This window comes from Phaseolus vulgaris, chromosome 4 (assembly GCF_000499845.2).
Source record: "Phaseolus vulgaris cultivar G19833 chromosome 4, P. vulgaris v2.0, whole genome shotgun sequence".
In the NCBI taxonomy this organism is placed as follows: domain Eukaryota; kingdom Viridiplantae; phylum Streptophyta; class Magnoliopsida; order Fabales; family Fabaceae; genus Phaseolus; species Phaseolus vulgaris.
In genome coordinates this window covers 12,029,789-12,053,444 of record NC_023756.2, presented here as the reverse complement: position 1 = coordinate 12,053,444, position 23,656 = coordinate 12,029,789, and the positions used below count along the sequence as shown (strand labels likewise).

General features: G+C 35.8%; 1 protein-coding gene across 5 annotated transcripts; it reads right to left on the bottom strand.

Annotated features, from left to right (window-relative positions):
* Positions 1 to 383: 383 nt before the first annotated feature.
* On the bottom strand, positions 384 to 23,371 carry LOC137837289 (isoprenylcysteine alpha-carbonyl methylesterase ICME). 5 transcript variants are annotated; one of them, XR_011085408.1, is made up of 12 exons: positions 22,900 to 23,323; positions 20,635 to 20,711; positions 20,257 to 20,326; positions 20,089 to 20,169; positions 9,642 to 9,716; positions 9,093 to 9,194; positions 8,851 to 8,991; positions 7,472 to 7,537; positions 7,253 to 7,396; positions 6,691 to 6,781; positions 1,729 to 1,815; positions 384 to 721 (listed from the first exon to the last, which is right to left on the bottom strand). XR_011085408.1 is itself a non-coding variant. In XM_068646251.1 (11 exons), exons 1-11 carry the CDS (start codon positions 23,133 to 23,135, stop codon positions 560 to 562), a joined length of 1,245 nt encoding a protein of 414 aa, XP_068502352.1. In that variant the 5' UTR covers positions 23,136 to 23,371; the 3' UTR covers positions 384 to 559. The 5 variants fall into 5 exon arrangements, 4 of the variants coding, with proteins under 4 accessions (XP_068502352.1, XP_068502351.1, XP_068502353.1 ...); XM_068646251.1 differs by lacking the exon at positions 1,729 to 1,815 and having other exon boundaries at positions 22,900 to 23,371; XM_068646250.1 differs by lacking the exon at positions 1,729 to 1,815 and having other exon boundaries at positions 8,851 to 8,994.
* Between the last annotated feature and the right edge of the window lie 285 nt (positions 23,372 to 23,656).

Sequence of the window (23,656 nt, the reverse complement as noted above, 5' to 3'; positions counted from 1 at the left end):
AATCCAACCGTAAGTCTTATAAAATAAAATAATTAGCTATATATCACTGAAGCCTTTAATTTAAAAAAAATGAGAAACAATGAAATAGCAAGATATAGTATATATAAAAAAATGCATGTCAATAAGCTACTAACAAATGAAATAGTGTAATAACCAAATAGGAAAAGTTTAAAAAAGTTCTTCTAATTATTCTTTCATTGATCATTTAATCTTATTTAAATTCTTTTCATGAGTATCGGTGAAAATAAAAAGAGTGATTATATGATTGACACTCCTCTTTCAGTTTCTACATTCACTTTTCAGCTTACAAATTATTATTTTATTAAAAAAAAGATATTTTTTTGAACAGTGTATCGAATTATATTTACCAAAATAAAAAGAGATTATATGTAGGAAATTACGTGATTTGTATTGATGGTATGAAATTTTACAGAGCCGTTCATTTATGTATCATGAGATTCATCTTAAAATATGAATCAGTAGGTAGCCTAATACTATGGAATTGTGGCATGGAATAGCAAACAGTGAGTTTGTAATCACTATGATCACAAGCTTATACTTAGAAAGGACTTATCTTGCTAGCCAACTTTAATAAAATCTCAGGAACAAACCGTTTTCTTCGGGGTGCAAAGACGTCCTTTGTAAGAGCATCACTATCATTGGAATGTATAATGGCAACAGCATGATCGAATAGGTAATCATTACCTCCTCGGAGTGGATCCTGCACAGCATGGTTCAGAATTAGAAGTTCCACAGGAAAAACAAAAGGCAGCACATACTGGAACTCTCATGCGTGATCCTAGTTCAGAAGTTCAGATCAGAGGAAAAAAGAAAGAAAACACAAAATTACAACAAAACCAACTTTTCTCTTTATTTCATTACCATAATGGTACAAAGATCTAGGTATATTAGAAGTTTAATCCAAACATCCCATTTCTACGTATTCTAACAAAAAGACTACTAATTTTCAACCAGAGAGATTCTTATTCTAAAAAAAGAAAAAAAATAGGCCACTGTATTCTGCGTATTGATGTTGCATTCAATAAATTTATATGTTATCTTTCAAAAATATGTATTTCCAAACATTCTGAAATATATAATCCAAACGTATTTGAGATACACATTTTAAAATGCATTTCTAAATGTTAGAAATACATTCTAAAATGATTCCAAATAAACACAAAATTTCAGAATCCAGTCATCATCCAAGAAAAAGAATAAGGTTGTTTTATAAATCTGAATCCAAAGTACTTTTGACGTTTCATCACCTCATGCAGTTCAACTACAAACAATGGATTCCTACACAACTACCAACTTCAACGAATCAGAGCTTCACCAAATCTAAATCTAACCAGGGCAAATAACAATTCTAGAACACTTCGGGTTCGAATTGAACCAAACAAAATTAATTGGGACATCACCATTCTTCGTTCATTCAATAGCGTTCTTGAAACTACAATTGCAATTGTCACGGTTTTCTATCTTTCCACAGAACGGAAGTCTGGAACATTTTACTATAAAAGAGGCAAGGGCTTGAATAGTGGAAGTGAGTTGGGATGTGGGTGGGTATATAGAAAAGCGGGTTAAGTATGGTTTTTAAAAAACAATTAAATTTAGAATAAGAGAAAAAAAGAGACAATGAAAGAAAAACAAATGATGTAATAAAAAATATAGAAAAAAATGGATGGAAATGTAAATGTAAAATATTCTCTTTCCAGTACGACATACATGGTGCAGTGGAGAGGACGTACTTTTCACTACGATCATGTTTTGGAACACGTTTGCATAACAGGTCCAAAGTCACTCCCTTCAGCTCTAATTGATATGTCATCGTTCAAAAGACATTGTATTATTAGAAAGTTGTTTTATCAAATCATCAAATGATCCAACGGGTGGCAAATGATTCATCCACTGTCTTTATGCATGGTCTTGTTCTAGTGATAAAAAACACACTTCCAAATTGGCCAATCTAAAAGCCAAAAATAAAAAGGACTCGCTAATTTAAAAGTGACAAAATTAATTTACATTACGTAATCTAAAAGTAAAAAATATTAATCTTAGATTCTATATTTTGAAAGGTATGTCCAAATTTTACAATATATATTTTAAGATTTTGCAATTTGAAAAAATATTTTAGAATACAAAATTCAAAATGTTAAATAATATTAATAAAAATAATTTTAAGTTAATAAATTTGAAATACAAAACTCAACCAGATTATATAATTTAAAAACTTTCAGAAACAATGAGTCCTTAATAATTTCAGGCGGACGAAACTGTATTGACATTTCGAACACCTTATGAAGGTGCAGGAAGAAATGAAGGAGGTGCATGAAAAAAGAGCCCTGATATCAAGGCTGGAAAAGTTGGATTGGTGTGCATTGTGAGCGAGGGGAAAAGGTTTGGGTTTACGAATTGGGTCGTATCTGGCGGTGGGTTAGGTGCTGTTGAAATGGTATAAGCAGAATGTTAGAAAAGGTTCCCACGTGCATTGATGAATAGATGCCAGTTGGAGGTGTTAATGTTGGGAGGTTGTTGAGTTCAAGGAGAACATGTGGTGCGAGTGGCATTGGTTAAAGGGTTCGGTGTTACCTGAGGGGATAATGTTGGCACAATTAAGGGTGGTGTGGGTTGATTAGATGAGGACAAAGTTGGTGAATACCTCGTGTTCTCTTAATTAAAGTGGTTTGGGAAAGTAGAGAGGAAATGAGTGTGGAGTTGGGGAAGAGAGTGAGGTTCAAGTTTAGTGGGTTGGTTGGTTTGAGAGGTTAGCTCAGATGGCTGATGTATGTATGAAGGTAGGGGAAGAGAATGCGTGATAGGATCGAAGAAGAGAGATGTAAAAGATGGGGGTGGATTCGTGAGGAAGGAGGCAGAGCTAGTTCGTAGGCAACTTTGTCGATCCGGTGGGTCACCACGAAAGGTCCATAAAATTTTCTGGCAAGCTTGTTGGAGGGACATGGAGAAACAGAGCCTTGGTGATATGACTGCTGAGACGAATGGCGTTGTCCCCAGGGTGAAACACATGATGGTGGCATGTTTTGGAGGTCACAATGGTCATTCGTTGACGAGTGGAGTTCAAGTTTTGTCGTCGTTGTTAGAGCATTTGGGTTCGTTCTTGGAGGGAGGTGGCCAAGGACGGGACTTAGTGGTATCGTTGACATAGAAAGCTTGGAACAGGGTGATGTTGATGACAAAATGGTAAGAAGAGTTATACCCAAACTTGGCCAGATGAAGGAACTTTAACATTTGTGAAAGGTTGTCTTGCAAAACAACTTAGGTAAACCTCTAAACTTCTGTTAATCACCTGTGATGTGATTGGTCGTTCGTTTGGAGATGGTATGCGAATACTAAATTTGAGTAGGTAAAGCGAAAGAGCGCCTTCCAAAAATTACTAAGGAATAGCAAATCACATTATGATACGATTGACTTCAGAATAACATGCAACTTGGAAATCACAACAGAAAAGTAATGATCTAAATGCGAGGTGTCTATCAAATATTGACGCTCTGTTACTCTTCAAAGTTGTCCAGTTCCAACTTTGATTGCACTCACTCACAATTCTCAAAATTTGAAGAGGAGGAAACTGAAACGTGAAAATTCTTATTAACTGCCAAAATTCTGTACAAAAGCTCTATATATAATTCTAGCTTCCAACAGAAATAACTATTTTCTTAAGCCAGAATTAGAATTACTTATTTTCTAAGCAACTAATAACAGAATTAAACCTATTTTTTAATTTTGTTCACTAACTGTTACTACAAATTCCCCCCTTCAAAGGAGGACATGTCCCCAAGTCCTTTATACTGCTCTCCACTAAAAATCTAGATATTGGATTTGCAACTCCTGTAATTCCTCCCATGTTGCATCCACGGGGTTGATTTGTTCCCATTGCACTAATACTTCAGTAATGATTTTGTTGTTCTTCTTTTTCACTCTTCTATCCAATATGGCCTTAGGTCTGATCACTATGTCTCCTTCAATGAATCTGGGTAATTGTTCTGAAACGGCATGGCTGCCATGATGCTTTTTTAATAGTGACACAGAATACATTGTGAATTCTGTGGTCTTCAGGAAGGTGCAATCTGTATGCTACTGTCCCAATTTTTTCAATAATCTTGTAGGGACCATAACACCTCCCTGATAGCTTATGGAAGGGATGTGTTTGCCAAAGAATGTTGCTTCTATGGTTGAATCTTCAAGCACAAAATCACCACAGTTAAATTCTCTGTCTCCCCACTTCCTTTCTGCATATATCCTCATTCTGCTTCACATAGATTTTCCTGCAGCAGTCTTCCAATCTGCTCTGTAGTCCGCACCGTGTAATCAACTACCTCAATTAAAGTTTCTCCACTGTAGGGACATATCCATATAAATCCTCAAAAGGTGTCATTTGGGTTGTATGAAACTTTGTATTATACCATAGTTCTGTCATAGCTAAGTGATCTGTCCACCATTTGGGCATACTCCCTATATCACATCACAAGTAAGCCTCTACAAACTTGTCGAGGTTCTCAGTCTGGTTATTAGTTTATGGATGGAAAGTTGTGGATCTTAACAACTTAACATCATGTGACTGCATCAACTCTTTCAGTGAAGGTAAGGATAATATCTCGGGATTGGGTCAATCGGGTAACAGACAATAAATTTAATGGGAAATTAAGGATATAAAGAACATAATGAACTATAAGGGATGAGAGGGGTTGGATAGTATCAACGGCGCATGCCAACCAACAAGATAGTGTTACTTATGTATTAGTGTGTTTGATAGTGTTACTTATGTATTAGTGTGTTTACTTATGTATTAGTGTGTTGTACATTGTTGGATATCCCATATCATAGTATATAAGTAAGTGTAAACCTCACAGTCTATTTCTTAATACACACCATTTGATAAAGTCTTGAAGATGAATCAGTCAATAATGTAGGAGAAACAGGTGACTTAACAATAGATGTCATAAAGATGGGTGTGGATGATGGAGTTTTCCATGCAGCTTCTAAGACCTATTAATTATATGTCCAATGCGGTAACAATGTTTGCATTTTGGACAATTTGGGCTAGCTGTACAAACCCAAGGTCATAAAGAACGTGTTGTGATTCTCAAGTTCTTTCTTCACATTTGCAGGTGGAAGGAGCCCATTAAAATCATGTAAGACAGAATGAAACTGCCCAAAATGTAGTGGAGATGTTGTGGGTCACTAGTATAAAGAGGTCTTTGCACAGACCATAAGGATCTTGCATGTGTCAATGGTATAAAAGACGTGAGCCCACTCAAAGTTGGTGAACACATCTCAAAGCTAGTGCGCATTTTAAGCTGAGACGATAAATAGGTTTGAGTTAAGTGTGAATAGTGGATTTGAGAACAGTACAGAGTTAAACATCAATCTTTATCCATTGTTCTCGATTTTCTGTAGGAATGGATTTAACAGTTGTAAAGAGATGGGATTTGTAGTCTAAACCACTTAACCATGACTTGATTTTAAATGCCCAAGCGAAATTCTTAGACTTGTCCATCTTTTCAATACTAACCATGTGGTTAGAAAAGATGGGAGAATATGTTTTGTTGGTTTACATCGAAGACATTTTTTTTGAAGTTGTAAGAAAAACATAATAAAAAAACTAAGGAGAGGGGGAAAGGGATAGTTGAAGAAAATGGTGGTTGCTAGAATGTCGCCAAAAACCTCTTCGAAGGTGGTCTTAGAACAGTGAAAGCAAACCGTGTGTTTACCGAGTCAGTGGGTATACCAAGTCAACACAGTTTTGGAAAATGGTTTAGATATCATGTTATACTCTATGGAAGAGAGAAACATGAATTGAATATGTGTGTTTCTAAGAAAACACAAATACATTATTTATATGGAGAAGAATGAGTAAATACAATAAATACAGGAGATTTGATATCATGATAAAGATATGATACGAAAATAAATAAAAATATTCTTAATGATACATATATAATTAGTTATTGTTGAATTCATAGATCAAATCTTTATTTTATTATCATAAGAGAACTCAACTAATTTGCAAACACATACGTAGCTCTATAGTGTTTTTATCTTCAGAGAATTGATTGGTTTGATTGAATTATAAGAGATAAAGGGTATGAATAGTGTATTACTTTTTTTCGTAAGAAAAAGGATGAATAGTGTATGACTTACTTTGTTCAGAATTAGAAACAATTACCCCCTTAGCAGTTCATTGATTTTTTTTTATTCTAATATAAAAAAAACCTACACTAAGGAGAAGAAAGAAAATAACATGTTTTACGCAATACAATAAAAACAAAAGGGACATAAACTAATCAACACATGTTTCTAATGTCTCTCCAAGGGCTAAGCACCAAAAATGATTTATCAACCAGCCCTCATTTTAATTTTATGAGCTCTGACAAAATAGTTAATTGTGCCGTGAAGCCAAAACTAGAAGAGATCATCAGCAAAGGAGAAGTTGGGAGTTCATGTTTAAGCGTTAAGAAACTGAATCTGCCTCTGAGAGGTTGAAAGGGAATCGATTAAAGTTTACCAGACAAAACTTTTATACCGCTACGTATATGGCATATGATTTCCTTTTTCAGCTCTATTGCTTACAGAGATAGTCAAAATGATAAATTAAAAACTGTTGCATAATATAAAGTTTTTTATATTTTATCAAGTGTCCAAAAATTTGAAATCGCTTCACGTTTAACTTACTTGTAGAAACAAATCTGTATGAGTCTTCCCCTCACACAAAATCAACTCAGCTCTTGCCCCTGCCTTCTGAAGAGCATCAGCAAACCGTTCACTGCAAAAATCACTTATTAATATCTAAAAGTGTAACACACGCAACCGCCTTTTTGACAAATATTTGTAAGTCTAGCAAAGAAAATTACAACAGTGGATTTTTCATTTATTAGAGTAAACAATACTTTTACCATGTCATCTTTATCTTTAATAATACATACGGATAACACAAGTACTGTAGAAAAGAAAGAACAACCCACAAAGTCATAGATGTTATTTAACTTCATGATAACCAGAGATCATCCAACTCTTCCTATGCTGTACTTAGTACATGCCCAGATTTAAAGAGAGTTGAGTTAGGTAGATGACAGTCAACATAACCCTTTCAATCTTTACGGTATAACAGTGATCAGGTCGTATTTATAATTGAAACCTTCAGAAGTTTCCTTCAACAGAATAAAATAAATATAATAACCAATTTTGTTTATGAACATAATATAATAACCAGTGAATTTCAATTCGAGAGTCTAACCTGGCTACTGATGGTATGGAATAATCTGCAGTTCCATGGACCAGATATACAGGTGGGAAGTGAGGAATGACACTTTTGAGACATGGTTCTTGAATTTTAATTTCAGGTGAAAATACCTTCAAAGACTCTTCGCCTTCCATTATGCTGAAATGGTAATCAGTTATAACACGGGAAAAACATAGCCTTAGTTTTAACGAAACTCGGTTTTTCAGGACATACCTTAAAAAGATCCGACGATACAACCCACGTTTGTGGAAGTGATCCACTAAATCCAATAAGTTGTATCTGCATGTGTTGAAACGGTTAATAGGCTATCCTTAACCAGTCTAAACCAATTTATCGGGGTGCATAATTCAGACGCAGTCATAAATGATCTTTTCACACAAAAATAACCAGAAATCTTATTCACTATTTTCACATAACTAAAATGAAAATATACCATCGAAACATGGAAGGGATCAAACATTACACCAAGAAAACCACAAATTTCACGTCACCATAAGGAAAAAAATAATTTATACAAGTAACATACTAATTCAATATTTCAATAGTATAATTGATCATTTGAATTAACAAACTCAATCTTGATGTCTTTAGATACCATTTTTTCGCAAATAAAATGAAAATCAATCTCAATATGCTTGATCCTTTCATAAAAGAAGGGATTAGAGCTAATATGAAGAGCAACCTGATTGTTACATATAAGTGTCATTTGAGTGACCTTTGCAAATTGTGTCTTTTTAAATAGTTGTTTCAAGCCAAATAAGTTCACAAGTAGTTGAAGCCATAATTCTACGTTATGCTTCTGCACTAGATTTCGCCACAACATTTATGTTTGGTTCTTCTTCTGCTGAGGCTCTATTGAGGTTTGGTGGGACCTGGTAGTGTCTGTTGTGTCCTTAGTCATCTGCTTGTCAAGGTGGTTTGTATCGGGGTGTGTCACTGCTCTAATTGACGCGCAACTGACAACATTGTGTGCATCTTGGTGACATGGCAGCGGTGGTGGTGTCGTGATCGGAAATGGTGACAGTGGCAAATGGCGGTGACAACAGCGGTAGCAGAGGAAAACAGGCGGAAAAAATGCATGTGAAAAGGGGTACCGGGAATTCGGAAAGAGACATGATTTCCAAAATGGTATGGATTCAGACTATTAGGCTCTAGATACCATGAAGAGAGAAATGGTATAGATTTATGTGATATAATCCTGTTGTTTTTCAATTACCAGAACTGAAGAACATATGTAAATAGTAAGAATTACATAGGGGTGTTCTTATCTTTTCTGGTCTGACCACTCATCCAATGCATGCAACATTTTCATCGTGCAACATGTCTGCTCTTCTTAGCCCTTTGTTGCCTAATATTCAGCACCATGAAGCAACAGTGATCATGTGAAAGAGAAGTTAAGTTTTCCATTTAGCTTAAGGCGCATCTTTGTACAACAAATAACTTCAAACGTAAAGGACAAAAAAATTCTATGAAGGAACTGCATCGATGTTTTCTAGACAATCTAGAATGAACATGGTTACACTTATATATTATTGAAACTCACCATTTCCACAAAATTCAAGACATATATGAAACTCTAACCAGTGTCTTACCCTCCAGATAAACCAAAATAAGCTTTGATCTGGGAAATGCTCCAAGAAACATTCTCTCCTTTTTCTGATTCTCTGGCTGCTTGCTCCAGTAAAGCGCAAGAGGAAATATGAGCACCGGCAGATTGTCCCATTAGATAAACCCTGCTATATAGTTATTTACAAAAAAAATGAATAGATCAATCTCATAGTTGAATTTCTAAATATATGATGAAAAGGAATCTTGTATCTTAGTAGCACGCCACCTGTTAGGGTCACCTCCGTAGTTAGCTATGTTGTTGATGATAAAGGAAATTCCCTGAGAAGTATCATTTACCATGTCACTGATAGTCCCTTGAGGAAAATTTCTACACTCACAAATAAACACAAATTTATTAAATGCTAAACATAGCATTTTATTTGGAAACTAGATGTAATAAAATATGTTGTCTGTACCCTTTAGTATATAACTAAGTTATAACATTTCATAAAAGAAATCTCGTAATTTGGAACAACTTTAAGATTAAGATTTCAATTACAGAAATGTTAATACTAAATGTGATGTACTATATTTCTAGCTTAGAAACAAATTCTGAATTAAAATATGCACGATTGGAAACTGTTATGTTCGGGAGATAGTGTGATGCAAGCATCCTGGTAGTTATTTATGATTGTGAATTTCCCGGACTAAATGTCCTAGAAATAGACATAAAAAGAACCCAATTCGTCCATCAAAATACCTCAAACATAGAGCAAGTCAGACCAAATGTAAATTGAAGACTCAATCTTGCACTGCTTGAACTGAGACCAGGTACCTGTAATCTAAGCATGCCACTATAATGCCTCTTTCTGCCAACTGTAGTCCTAAAAGGGAACCCCATGCTTTATACCTAAAACAAAACCCAACTGCAATTATTTCAAGTTTTGAAAGATAAAAGATTGATGAATAGGTCTATATACACACATAAACTAAAATTCTAGCCATGCCATGGTGCAGGAGACCAGCAATATTTTGGCATCACAAAGTGTGACACGAACCAAATCCTTCAAGTCAGAAATTTTTTAAATTCAATTTTGAATATCTGCTATACTCTTTAATTGAACCAACAATTCATCATAAGCACTTGTAGTATTTTGTTGTCCACCCTCTTAGAGAAAGGATAAAACCATAATAAAAGGATGTAATATTTTATTATTTATGTAACACGTAAAGCAGAATACAGAGGAGGGAGCATTTATAGTAGCTAGTACCCTTGAAAGCAAAAGGACCAAAAAGCCAAAAAAGAATCACTAAAAGGGACAGGAAATAAGAAACTAAAATATTGTGCCAGTGTAATGGAAAGATACGGAGAGAGAAAATAATATCTTTTATATTTTTTACTCTTAATAGCCCCCCTCAAACTCAAGGTGCAATTGCATGAGAAATATCCATCAGATTGAGTTTGTCTTTGAGCAAAGTAAATCTGATTGGAGAAAGAAGCTTCATCAGAAAATCTGCCCAATGATCTAACTAGAATATGATAAATCTGAAGTTGTTTGGTGAGAACTTTATCAAGAACAAGGAGGACATCAACATTCATATGCTTAGCGTGACTGTGAAAAACATGGTTGTGATCATTACCGCTGTACTTTGATTGTCACAGAGTAAGATAGGAGTAGAAAAGGGAACATGCAGTTTCTTGTAGCAAAGCTTGAATCCAAGTTAATTCAGCTATGGTTTGAGCAATGCCGCCATATTCAGCCTCCATGCTAGAACTGGCTACAACTTGTTGTGTACAGGATCACCAAGAGATTAAAGTAGATGTTGCAGAAGCAGTGGTGGATCTACGGTCATCAATGTTAGAGGCCCAATCAGCATCACACGGTGCAGTGACAGAAAGAGGTCTTCCTACTGCAGCAGATTTCATGAGAAGACCATGAGAGACAGTTCCTTTTAAGATGCCGTAGAATTGTCTTAACTTCCACCTAGTGAGTATCAATAGGAGTTTCCATGAATTGGCACACTTTGTTGACTACAAAGCTAATTTCAGCTTGAGTAGGAGGAGCATACTATAAGGCACAAATTACAGATCCATAAAGTGTAGGATCTGAAAATAAATCACCACATGTTTTAGACAATTTGTAGGAAGAAGCCAAAGGAGAAGAATAAGAGTGAGCTTCAACAACATTGGTTTTGTGAAGCAGATCATGAATGTACTTGCTTTGATTCATGAGAAGAGATTTATTGCGTAAATGTTTGATTTCAATGCCCAAGAAATAGTCCAAGTGGCCAAGCTATTTGAGAGAGAAAGCATCCCACATACAGAATTAAGGTGAGGTGTAGATAAACATCCACATACACTAGAATAAAAATAGTGAGATTGATGCCTCTAGATAAACAAAGAAGGATCACATTTACTTGTTGCAAACCCAAACTGAAGAAAGGTAGATTTGAGTTAATCAAACCACTGCCTGGGTGCCTGTCAGAGACCATAAATAACCTTGTTCACCTTGTAGACAAGAGACTTGTCTGGATTTTCAAAACCTTGGGACTGCAGCATTTAAATTGTCTCTTCCAAAAGACCATTAAGGAAAGCAATATTGACATCCAGCTGAAATAATTCCCAGTTAGAGGTAAGCGCAATTGTAGTAATAAGACGAATAGTGATGGTTTTAACAACAAGAGTAAATGTGTCATGAAAATCAAAACCAAGAGCTTTGATGAAAACCCTTAGCCTCAAGACGTATCTTATACTTATTGATTGACCCATCTGCATTTTCTTTTATGTGAAAAGCCCTTTACAGCAGACTGACTTTCTATTACAAGACAGGGGAACTAAATCCCTGGTTTGATTCTTCATAAGTGCAAATATTCATGATGCATGGCATATAACCAATTTGGATCAGCTAGACCTAGTTTAACTCCTTTTGTTCACTGTGAGCTAGAAACAATGAGGGATGAAGACATGGATTATGTAGTCCAAACTTGGACTTGGTTTGCATGGGATGAACATTAACAAGTCAAGAAGGAGAGGAGGAGGATGCTCATCAAGATGGTGACTAACATAAGAAAAAAAAGGCTGTTGTGAAGGTGCAACAGGAGGAACAAGAGATGATAAATTTGGAGTATAATGAAAATAGTCAGATTAAGAACTATTCTTGAAGGACTTTGCTGAGAAATATCACATTAGGGAAACTGTTGTTCAATGAAAATGACAGCTTGTGACCTGAAATTAAGTTTGTGAGTATTATAAGATTTCTTTAAAGAAAGAAAACAAGCACACACACCCAAAAGTTTTTAAGAAGTTATAATCAGGGATTGTTAGAGAAAAAATACAACATCTTAAATGTTTTGATTGTGTGCTTAAACACAACAAGTTGAGAGCTTGAAAGACATAAAGCAATTGCTTCTGAAAAACACTGATTAGATCACAAATGCATATGTTTCACATGATAGACAATAGAGAACTATGCCACGTTCAACTTTGTCTGATAAGTTAATTGAAGATCAATTAGATGATAAGTACAAACCAAGACTACAAGTTAACAAATGAAGAGTATTACCAAACTTGAGTTTGAAGAAACAGAGAATGTCTTCTAAGTTTGTCCCAAGATCTGAATCAAACAACAATATTAAAAAACCTCTTAGGATATGAGCTAAAGGTGCAATTACCACCAACTCCTCTGACATAGCTATTTTCAAATTTGGCTCAGTTGTCTATCCTGTATGGTGTACACTTTTAACCATTGTTTAGAGTAAAAGGATCTGTTATCGAGGAAGTACTGTCAGCTATTAGATAGTTTGCATGAAAAAAAAAAAGAGAAATTAATGCTACATATCATGAATTTAATGCTTCTCAACATAAGCACTCATCAGACGATAACAAAAGAAGAAAGAAGACAATGAAGAGAGTTCAAAGCTACTCAATGACAAAAAAAGGGAATGCAACGACTACTTTTTTCAAGCCCATAAGAAGGCATGCTTCAAAGAGAAGAACAAGGAAGTTAGTCATAATTTTGCAAGTGCTGAAACTCTGCCAAAATATTATGCACCCTAAAAGTTTTGTAAAGAACACTATTGTGTTCATTTTCAGCATACTAGTGAGAGAGTCTAACCTTGTACACATCAAAAGATGCTACCCTTTCTAATGAGCTAACCTTGTGATTTGTTAATGACCCAAACCTTGTGTTTGTAAAACATAGGAGTGAACACAATCTGTTAGCACTCCGACATGGCCATAGCGGCCGCCATGCAAAATCCGATTTGCCACCGCCTTGTTGAGGCGGTGGTCAGGAAAACCACCACCAAAATTCGCCATAGCGACGCCATGGCCGATAAGTGATAACACTGGTCATCATTGAAGAGCAATCATGGCTATGAATAAACGAACATAAGTCATCTTTGCCATTGGAGAAATGTAAGTCTAAACCAAAAATTTGGGAATCACCCCTAGCCACAAAGCGAGCTTTGAGACGATCAATAGTACCATCAGAACCAACTTTGATAGCAAAAATCCACCTGCAACCAACAACAAATTTCCTAGAAGGTAAAGGAACAAGTTCCATTATTCTGAAGTGTATTCATTTCATCAAGCATGGCCTGACGCCAACCAGGATGGGCTAAGGCATCACCTACAGATTTTGGAATGGATATAGAAGAAATAGATGAAAGGCAGGTATAAAAAGGTTAGATAGTCTATGGTAACTCAAAACAGTATAATGTGGAGAGGTATTACAGGTAGAACGTATACCTTACACATGGCAATGGGAAGATCAAGTTCAATTGTCGAAGCCGAAGGGGTGGAGGTGTTGGTACTAGAAGAGAGTCATCTGATGGACGATGGACAGTCTGACGGCAACTATACACCCGACGAGTAGGTGGAGGTGGTGAATCTTTTGGTGCATTATGCAGAACAAGATGATTACAAACAACAAGAATATTAGATGAAGACACATAAGGAGAAAGAGAAGATTTAAAGTAAAGGGAAGACTCACTAAAGGTGACATCTGCAGAATATGAGGTTCCCCGTTGGTTGAAAATTGATGCTCAATTATGTATTGTTATCAAATCTACATGTAATATAATTGGTTGCACCTGAATCTAGAACCCAAGGACCAAAGGAAGTAGAGTGAGTGAGGCCAACAAAAGATCAACATTTGATCACGAACCGAAGGCGTTATATCAGTGGTGTGTTTACCTACCACACGCAGAAGAGTAGAACAAGTGGAAGTAAATTTGGGCATGATAGGAGATCACAAAATTTGATCACGGACATGAGAATAATCATCAGGAAGGCCATGTAAGCCCAATGACATGAAGAACAGGGATCTTTGCTCTAGTTCTTGAGAAGGAGCGGAGGAAGGAGGCAATAACTCATTAAAATCATGAAGAAGAGCATGAAGTTTACCCAGTTATTCCGCCATTATACCATCAAAACGTTTGGGAGCAACAACTGTGAGAAGATTTTGACACACACCATAAAGACGTTGAGTATCATGGGTGTATAATAATTTTTCATGTTCCCAAATTTCTAAACATGTCTCATAGGTACGAAAAATTTGTTTTAAAGATGAGTGAATGGTAGATTTGATAACAATGAATAATTGAACATCAATTTTCAACCAACGGGAAACCTCATTTTCAGCAACACTGGGACGAGTAAGATGATCAACGTAACCTTGACTCTTAAGCCAAAATTTAATATCTAAGGCCCAAGTGACATAATTGGTTCCATCCAATTTGTCAAGAGAGAGATAAATATTGACATAATTAGTATAAATAGACAATTTAGGCATAGTGGCAGTGTAAGAATCCATAGATGACAAGGACAAATCCAGTCACCAACCAATTGGTGGTAGCAGCGACGACGACGGCTCTAACGAGACTCTAACGGCAGCTCCGACCTCAAGGAGGCGGTGGGGGCGGCGGTTGGAAAATACTAGTGAACAGTGGGTTCACCAAAAAAATTGAAACCTAACCCGATGCTTTTGATACCAAAGAAGAACTTGCTTTTAGTAATAGAAATGAGGGGTGGTGGTAAATCTCCAAGGATGTTATCAACATTCTCTTCAAGCGGAATAGGGTTACCTACACCCGCAAGTTCATTACAATGGTTTTGATGTGAAAATCTCGCATCTTCTTGCCATCGAGAGATACGTAGTATCAAGATGAAGTAGTTCAGCACATGTTTTTGTCTAAAGATGAAAATACTCATGAATCATGTAAACCTAGTAGGATTGTGTTGAACTAATAACGCAAAAGAGTGGAAAGAAATAAATGAAATATATTTCTGAGATATCTTACAAATGTGATTACAGTCTCTATTTATAGACTGTTTTACAACCTAATTAAAGAAAGAAATAATAGGCAATGAAAGCCAGAAATAATGAGTGTTTAAAGCTGTACAAATCAAATAAAATCAAATCACTAACAAATCTGTCCTAATAAATATAAAATGGAATTTGCACTTAATTATAACATAATTCTCCTGATTATGCAACACTCCCCCTCAAGTTGGTGAATGTATATCTATCATTCCTAACTTGCAAGTAAGATCTTCGAATTGTTTTGTGGGAAGTCCCTTAGTAAACATATCTGCCAATTGGAGTCTTGAAGGGATGTACTCAGTGGCTATAAGACCATCATCCAACTTCTCTTTAATAAAGTGTCGGTCTATCTCTACATGCTTTGTTCGATCATGTTGAACCGGATTGTGTGCAATACTGATAGCGGACTTATTATCACATGCCAAACCCATAGGAGCTTCATATTTTATTTTTAGGTCATCAAGTATGATCTTCATCCATAAGAGTTCACACACCCCTTGAGCCATGGCTCTAAATTCTGCCTCTGCACTTGATCTTGCAACTACATTTTGCTTCTTGCGCCTCCATGTCACCAGATTTCCACCCAAGAACATACAGTAGCCTGTGGTGGATCTCCTATCAACAATCGATCCTGCATAGTCAGCATCAGTATATACTTTCATGGATAAGTTTTCCCCCTTTTTGAATAGCAATCCTTTTCCTGGAGAGGCTTTTAAGTACTGAATAATTTTATCTACTGCCTGCAAGTGTCTTTCTCTTGGATCATGCATAAATTGACTAACCACACTAACTGCATAGGCTATATCTGGCCTAGTGTGTGAAAGATAAATGAGTTTTCCCACAAGTCTTTGATATTGTGTCTTCTCCACTTTTGGGTTTTCCTCATCATTCCCAATCCTATGATTTTGCTCTATTGGCACTCCAGTGGGCTTACAACCCAACTTGCCAATCTCTTTGAGAAGATCAAGAATGTATTTCCTTTGAGAAATAAAGATGCTCTGTCTCGAGTAAGCAACCTCTATCCAGAGGAAGTACTTCAGCTTCCCAAGATCCTTCATTTCAAATTGAGCAGCTAGTCTCTCCCTCAAATTTTGTTTTTCAATCTCATCATCACCTGTAATAATCATATCATCTACATAGACCAAAAGTAGAGTGAGTTTACCATTCTGAGAATGTTTTATAAACAGAGTATGGTCACCTTGGCTTTGTCGGTACCCCAAAGATACCATAGCTTGAGTAAACCTTCCAAACCAAGCACGAGGTGATTGTTTAAGACCATATAGGGCCTTCTTAAGTCTGCACGCCTTATTCCCTTCATTAACAATACCATACCCAGGTGGAATCTCCATGTATACTTCTTCCTCCAAGCTTCCATGCAAGAAGGCATTTTTAACATCAAATTGATGCATTGCCCAACCAAAGTGTGCTGCCAGGGAGAGAATAATCCTGACGGTATTCATTTTTGCCACTGGAGCAAAAGTCTCCTCATAATCGATCCCATAGGTTTGAGTGTACCCTTTTGCAACCAACCTTGCTTTATACCGATCCAGTGTGCCATCAGACTTATACTTAACTGTGTATATCCACCTACAACCCACTGCTTTCTTATCTTTTGGTCTCCCTACAATCTCCCAAGTCTCATTCCTTTCTAACGCGCTCATTTCTTCATTCATGGCTCGAATCCAGTTCTCATATTTTAAGGCTTCTTGTACCGATGTAGGGATTTTGATAGAATCAATAGCTGAAAGAAAACTCTGGTGCTGCATAGAAAGTTTTTCTGTAGACACAAATTGGGATATAGGATATTTGGCACAAGATCTTTTTTCTTTTCTCAAGGCAATAGGTAAATCATTTAGGTTAGGTTCAAAAGCAGTATTTAAGGTGTCCTCAAGAGTCTCACTGGTATGAGTTCTTACCTCCGGTTCAGACAATTGAAGTTGATGTTCGACCAGGACGGGTTCTTGTTGCCTTCGCTGATATTGTTTTCCAAAATATTTGTCTTCATTATTCTTCTCTGGTAATGATGTTGGTGCAGGGTCTTTGTCATCCTCCCTAAGAACGAAATGCTGCAACAAAGGAAAAGGTGGCAACTCAAGGTCCTCAGCTTCTTGAATACTCTCCCCCTGAAGCTGAGAACTAGGAAAGAAAGACTCTGTTTCATGGAAGGTGACATCTTTGGAAATATAAACTTTACGACTTTGAGGATGATAACATTTGTACCCCTTTTTGTTGGGGGCATAACCGATGAAGACACATTTGATGGCACGAGGATCTAACTTACCCCAATTAGGACTATGAACATGGACAAAAGCAGGACAACCAAAGACACGATTCTGAAGACTATTCAACATGGGAATAGAAGGATAGAATGTGGTCATAACCTGAATAGGAGTAACACCCTCTAGAACCCGAGAGGGTAATCTATTAATCAAATAAGTGGCAGTTAGGACTGCTTCCCCCCAGTAAGATCTAGAAACAGATGTTTGGAAAAGTAAAGCTCGAGTAACGTCAAGGAGATGATTTTTCCTTTCAGAAACCCCATTTTGTTGAGGAGTGTCCACACAGGTTAATTCATGAACTCCATTTTCCTCAAGGAACTTGGAAAGGTTTTGGTTCACATATTCTCTTCCATTATCAGAACGCAATCTCTTAATTGGACTTTTAAATTGTGTTTGAATCATTCTGTAAAACTTTACAAACAAGTGAAAAACTTCAGACTTATCTTTCATGAGGAATATCCAAGTAACCCGAGTACAATCATCAATAAATGAAACAAACCATTTTGCACCCGAGATATTAGGAATAGGTGAAGGTCCCCATACATCTGAATGAATAAGATCAAAAGGTTTAGAACTTTTATTACCATTGGGAGGAAAAGTTGTCCGATGGTGTTTAGCAAACTGACAAACATCACAATGAAATGACTCAGCAGACACTGTTGTAAATAAAACAGGAAATAAGGACTTTAGGGTACTAAATGGAGGATGACCAAGACATCTGTGTTGAAGCCATATCTGAGAGGATGACCAAGATTCACGACCTTGCTGAAGATTAGAATTGTGTGCCTGTAGTCTAGCACCCTTTTTACTTTCTTCATGCTGTAAATAATATAACCCGCCCTGCTCTTTAGCAATTCCAATAGTCTTCCCCGTGGCAAGATCCTGAAAAACACAATGGGAAGGGAAAAATACCACTGCACAATTTAAATCTTGGGTAATCTTTTGAATAGACAAGAGGTTATTGGATAGTTTGGGAACATGAAACACATTTTTTAAAGGAAATGAAGGTTGAAGGTGAATGTTACCACGACCATTAATGGGGGTAGTGGAACCATTAGCAATAGTAATATATGGCTTACCGGATAAAGTAGTGTAGGATGAAAAAGAAGAGGAATGAGGTGTCATATGATCAGTAGCACCAGAGTCTATTTTCAGTACTAGAAGCATTAAAGGATAAAAAACTAGAACTCTTACCACTCATAGTAAAGGAACAATAGCTAGATGGCTTACTAAGGGAGTCCATGAAAAACCAACTGAGTTTTTCAGATTGGCAAAATTTGATCCTGTTCACACACAAAAAAAAAAATTCGCCGGAAAAATTTTCCGGTAGCGGTTTCCGGCGGCCGACGGAGGTTTCCGGCGAGCAGTGGCAGTTCCGGCGAGCGGTGCAGTTTCCGGAGAGCGACGGCAGTGGCAGTATTGGTCAATGGTGCAAGGCGGTGGTGGTGGTCAATGGAGAAAGGATAAGGAAAATAGAAAGTTGCAGCAATGAAGGCTGTCCAAAAAAAAAAAAAAAATTGCAGCAATGAAGGCTGTCAAGGAAAATGATTACAGCAATGAAGGCTAAAAAGAAAAAAAAATTGCGGAAGCAGAGTCTCCTAGATCAGGAGCTCTATACCAAGTGGAAAGAAATAAATGAAATATATTTCTGAGATATCTTACAAATGTGATTACAGTCTCTATTTATATACTTTTTTACAACCTAATTAAAGAAAGAAATAATAGGCAATGAAAGCCAGAAATAATGAGAGTTTAAAGCTGTACAAATCAAATAAAATCAAATCACTAACAAATCTGTCCTAATAAATATAAAATGGAATCTGCACTTTATTATAACATAATTCTCCTGATTATGCAAAAAAAAAAAAAAGAATCGACTTCAATAATGTTGTATTGAAGCCGTGCAAAAAGCTTGTGATCCTAAACTTCCCAAACTTCATATGGGGGATTCACACGATCAACATCATGATCTTGATAAGAGAGATATTATGGAGGAATCGTAGACTAGCAACGAATAAGTGAAGTAAATGTGATTTAATAACAGGTTCAACTCGTGGACGCCAATGAAGATAGTTGGAGTCATCAAGGTTTTCAGCAAGGGAAATGGGAAAGGAATAAGGTGCAGAAGCAGCGGGATTAGCAGTAGCCATGACCAAAAGGAAATAACCAAGGTTAAAAACAATTAAAGGTTGCCGTGAGGATGGAATGCTCAAGATACCATCTTAAAGAAAAGTTAAAACCGTAATGAAGGATGTAATGTTTTATTATTTCTCGAACAGGTAAAGCATAATACAAAGGGAGCCTTTATAGTAGCTACCCTTGAAAGCAAAAAGAGCAAAACGCCAAAACAGAATCACTAAAAGGGACAGCTGGAAATAGCAAACTAAAGGGGGATATTGTGCTAGTGTAAAGGAATAATACAAAGAGAGAAAAGAACATATTTTATATTCTTTACTCCAATATATCATAATACCCCCATACACCCAAGATTTGTTGTGTTTTCAAAGCAACATCTACAACAGGCAGTTATTTGTAGTTCAGACTTCAGCCATAGACAAAACTACTTGTAACTTGAAAAGGAATTACCGTTGCATGTACTGAATAAGAATCAACACTATACATACAGAGTAAATTAAAACATGAAAGCAAAGCCATGTAGACATTTCAAACTTCTCACCCAATAATCCATGCTCCCCCTGTTACAAATATCAAAACTGGCTTAGGTTCACCAATATCGGCTGGTAGATACAGATCAAACCTGAAAAACCACAATTTACATGACTATCAGGCACGAATACATGAAATGACCAACATCACAAGATAGATTACCAGTGTTTTAATTTACCTGTTTCTGGGCTGATCTCCATAAACAAGGCTTCGCCTTACCTTGGTTGAGGAGAAATATTCATATGCAACTGCAAGAAGTCAACAGTAAGAGAGAGAACAATCAAAAGATCCGTTTTCAATTAATATTGTTGGATACATAATTTGTGTGAAATTTTCCACACCTCCCCAAGTGGAAGGAGAAACAGCAACATGTAATGTAGAAGAGCCAAGTGTCAGGAATGGCCATCAGATTGTCATTGAGCATTAAGTAAACAGAATGCGTAAGAAAATATATGATGATCTATTCATGATTGGAAGCTTCCAAAGTAAATTCAGACCTTAACATTTTCATTATTGGTGATAAGAAAAGAGAAAATCACAACTATATTAAGCAAACCTTGTAAAAAACCGGGCATAAGTAGCACGGCATAACATCCAAGGGCAAGTAATTGTGAAATCCAAAGGTAACCAATCCTGAACAATGTATCAACAGAAAATCAGGCATGCCACGAGGCACAAAGCACAATAGTGGGTGAGAACAGATTATTTTCAGTTCTTTAAAAAGACTTAATAAAAATAAGTAATTATTCCTTTAAAACAAAGTGAACAAAGCACTTAAAGTACATTTAGACTGAACTTATATTTAGATTATGTACGTTCTTAGTTGTATGGCTTTTAATATTATTATCACATGACATTTTAGAAGCAGGTTGAGAACTCTGTAACTATGCATGAGCTTCTATACTGGAATAATAAGCACTAATAACGCATTTTCAGAAACCGAGTTATTTTTCCATCATTTTTTATAAGTAAAAGCTAAAGCTTATGAAAATAATGTCTTAGAAACAGCTTAAGCACTAACAGATTTTATGATTATTTTTTACTAAATTATGATAAACTCCAAAATTTCATTCGGGCATAAGCACGAAGTGTCCACGCAAGTTTGAAAACAATTAAATTGATAGACATAAATATTTTTTTCAAAACTTTTTTTAATAAATTCTGATCAAAATCTTTTTATCTGATAATAAACTGGTTCCGTTAGCTTATATATTTAGAAAATACTCTTTACTACACCTCGAGAGATTTTTGAAAAACAAAAAATCAACGAATGTTCTCCAACAGATAATCGCAACTATTCATGCAAGCATTTACTATAACAGTGACTGCAAACTACTTGCTGAAATAACTCTATAAAAGGGAAACAAGCTCTTCAAACAACAACGTAGGTCGTATCAGAACACAACGCAACCAAATCAAGCATCTCGAGAATAGCCACGTCATTTGTCACAAAGACAAGTGATCAATATAGACAATTATATAAAATCACAACCATTTATTCTTAATTATTTGTTAGGCATCACATGTTGTGTCTTTCGAGGGAGAATCAAGAGAGATTCAGCACCAATGAGGCATAAGCAAACTCATATAAGACATTATGACATCACTTCTAACTCAAAACCTTAAGACAATGAGTTTATGGATCTTGTTGCTAAACTTTCTCATTTCTATTCAATGTGGAACTCAAACTAACACTTGGATACTTAACAATCACTCAACTTTCTCATTTCTATTCAATGTGAAACTCAAATTAACACTTGGATACCTAACAATCACCCCTTTAAGTCAGAGTTCCTTCTACACATTCCCCCTCAAGCAGAAGCATCTTTAACCATTTGGTGACCCGTTCATGTATTTCGTTTATCATAATGAGACACGCTTGACTAAAACCCTTATTACAAAGACTTTTGATACAAGGAATCCACAACCTAAGATTTTTTACCCACATACTCATTTGAGCCAGTCATCGAGATGAACCATTAGCTTTGATACCACTAATAGATTCCTTCAAGAGGAATTCACCAAGAGATTCAACACCAAGAAGTCATGACCAACCCATATAAGAGATTACAACACCAACGAGTCATGACCAACCCATATAAAAAATCACAACACCACTTCTAATCCAAAATTTTAAGACAATGAGTTTGAGTCTTCTTTCTTATATATTGCTCAACTTTATCATTTTTATTGAATGTGAAACTCAAACTCATACTTGAATTCCTAACATCTCATCTATTCATTCTTAATTATTTGAGGTAAATCATAGTAACAGAAGTAACAATATTATTAATTACTTCTAAGACAAAATTAGCAACTCCAAACTAAATATGAATCTATGTACACAATTGAGTTCATTTAGAATTAGAATATGTTTACACAAACTTGTTTATAAACACATCTAGAAAAGAAAAATACAAAAAATAATGATTAAGAATTTCTGAAAAAAAACAAGTTACTATATAATATTTTGTATAAAATTCAAAATATTAATTATATTTTTTAATACTTGTGTGGAAGCTTTAATTTTATAATAAGAAGTAATTTCTTCAAAAGTCGCATATAAATAATTTTTAACTGATCCACGATATTTTACATTAAGAATAATGCATGTAAATATAACTCTTAATAATTTCATGAACTAATTCAAACATGTTTGTTGTTTGCAAGGAACGACAATTTTTAATTGCGTGAAACAGACAGTAGCTGGAAGCGAAATTACAGTAAAAAAACGAAAAGTCATATTATATGCAAAATAATAATCAGAGATTGAAGGAAAAAACAAATAACTAAAGAGATTACTGAAATTTGACGCACTTACCCGAGGTAGCGAAGAAGCGTGAAGGCGAGGCGAGTAATCAAGTAGGTTTCTGCGGCGACGTGCTCAATGTTTCGGCGGAGAGATTCTTGCCGAGCGAGCGGAGGCCGGAGGCCGGTTTTTCCGTTAGCAAGGTGGTGCGTCGTGAGGTAGTTGGCGGAAACGGAGTCTGCAGTTATCGCCTGGGAGCCAACGTCATCCGGCGGAAGCGTGCGGCGGCGATTGGTGAGGGCGGCCATTGCTGGCGTAGGCTGAGGAATCGGAGAGTGTATCGGATCGGAAAAGAGTAAATTATTGCATTCGTTTTGTTTGTTATGAAGCGCCAATACTGATTTAGTTACATACGCAAATATAGTTATAGCGGGAGGCGGAGATGATGTATACGGAAATGGATTCAAAGCAATTGGATTTGCACTTTGTTTTGTGATAGTTTGATTAAAATCCTACGAACCAGATTTTATGTACTCTCCTCTTCCATGCTGTCGTGAAACTTCAGAAAACATTATTCTATTTTAAGACTTTAATATATTATTTTCAAACTAGTTTGTTTTATATTTTAGTTTTCAAAATCTTTTAATTTTATAACTTAAACTTTTACAAAATGAGAAAATTTAAATTTATGTAAAATATTTTCTTACATTCATTTCTTTGATATTTGAATTTTTTTTATTTTATTTTAAAATAAATAAATAATCTAATTATACATTTTATAATTGTTGGCATTACTAACCAAACCACTAAGGAAAGCACTAACGAAACC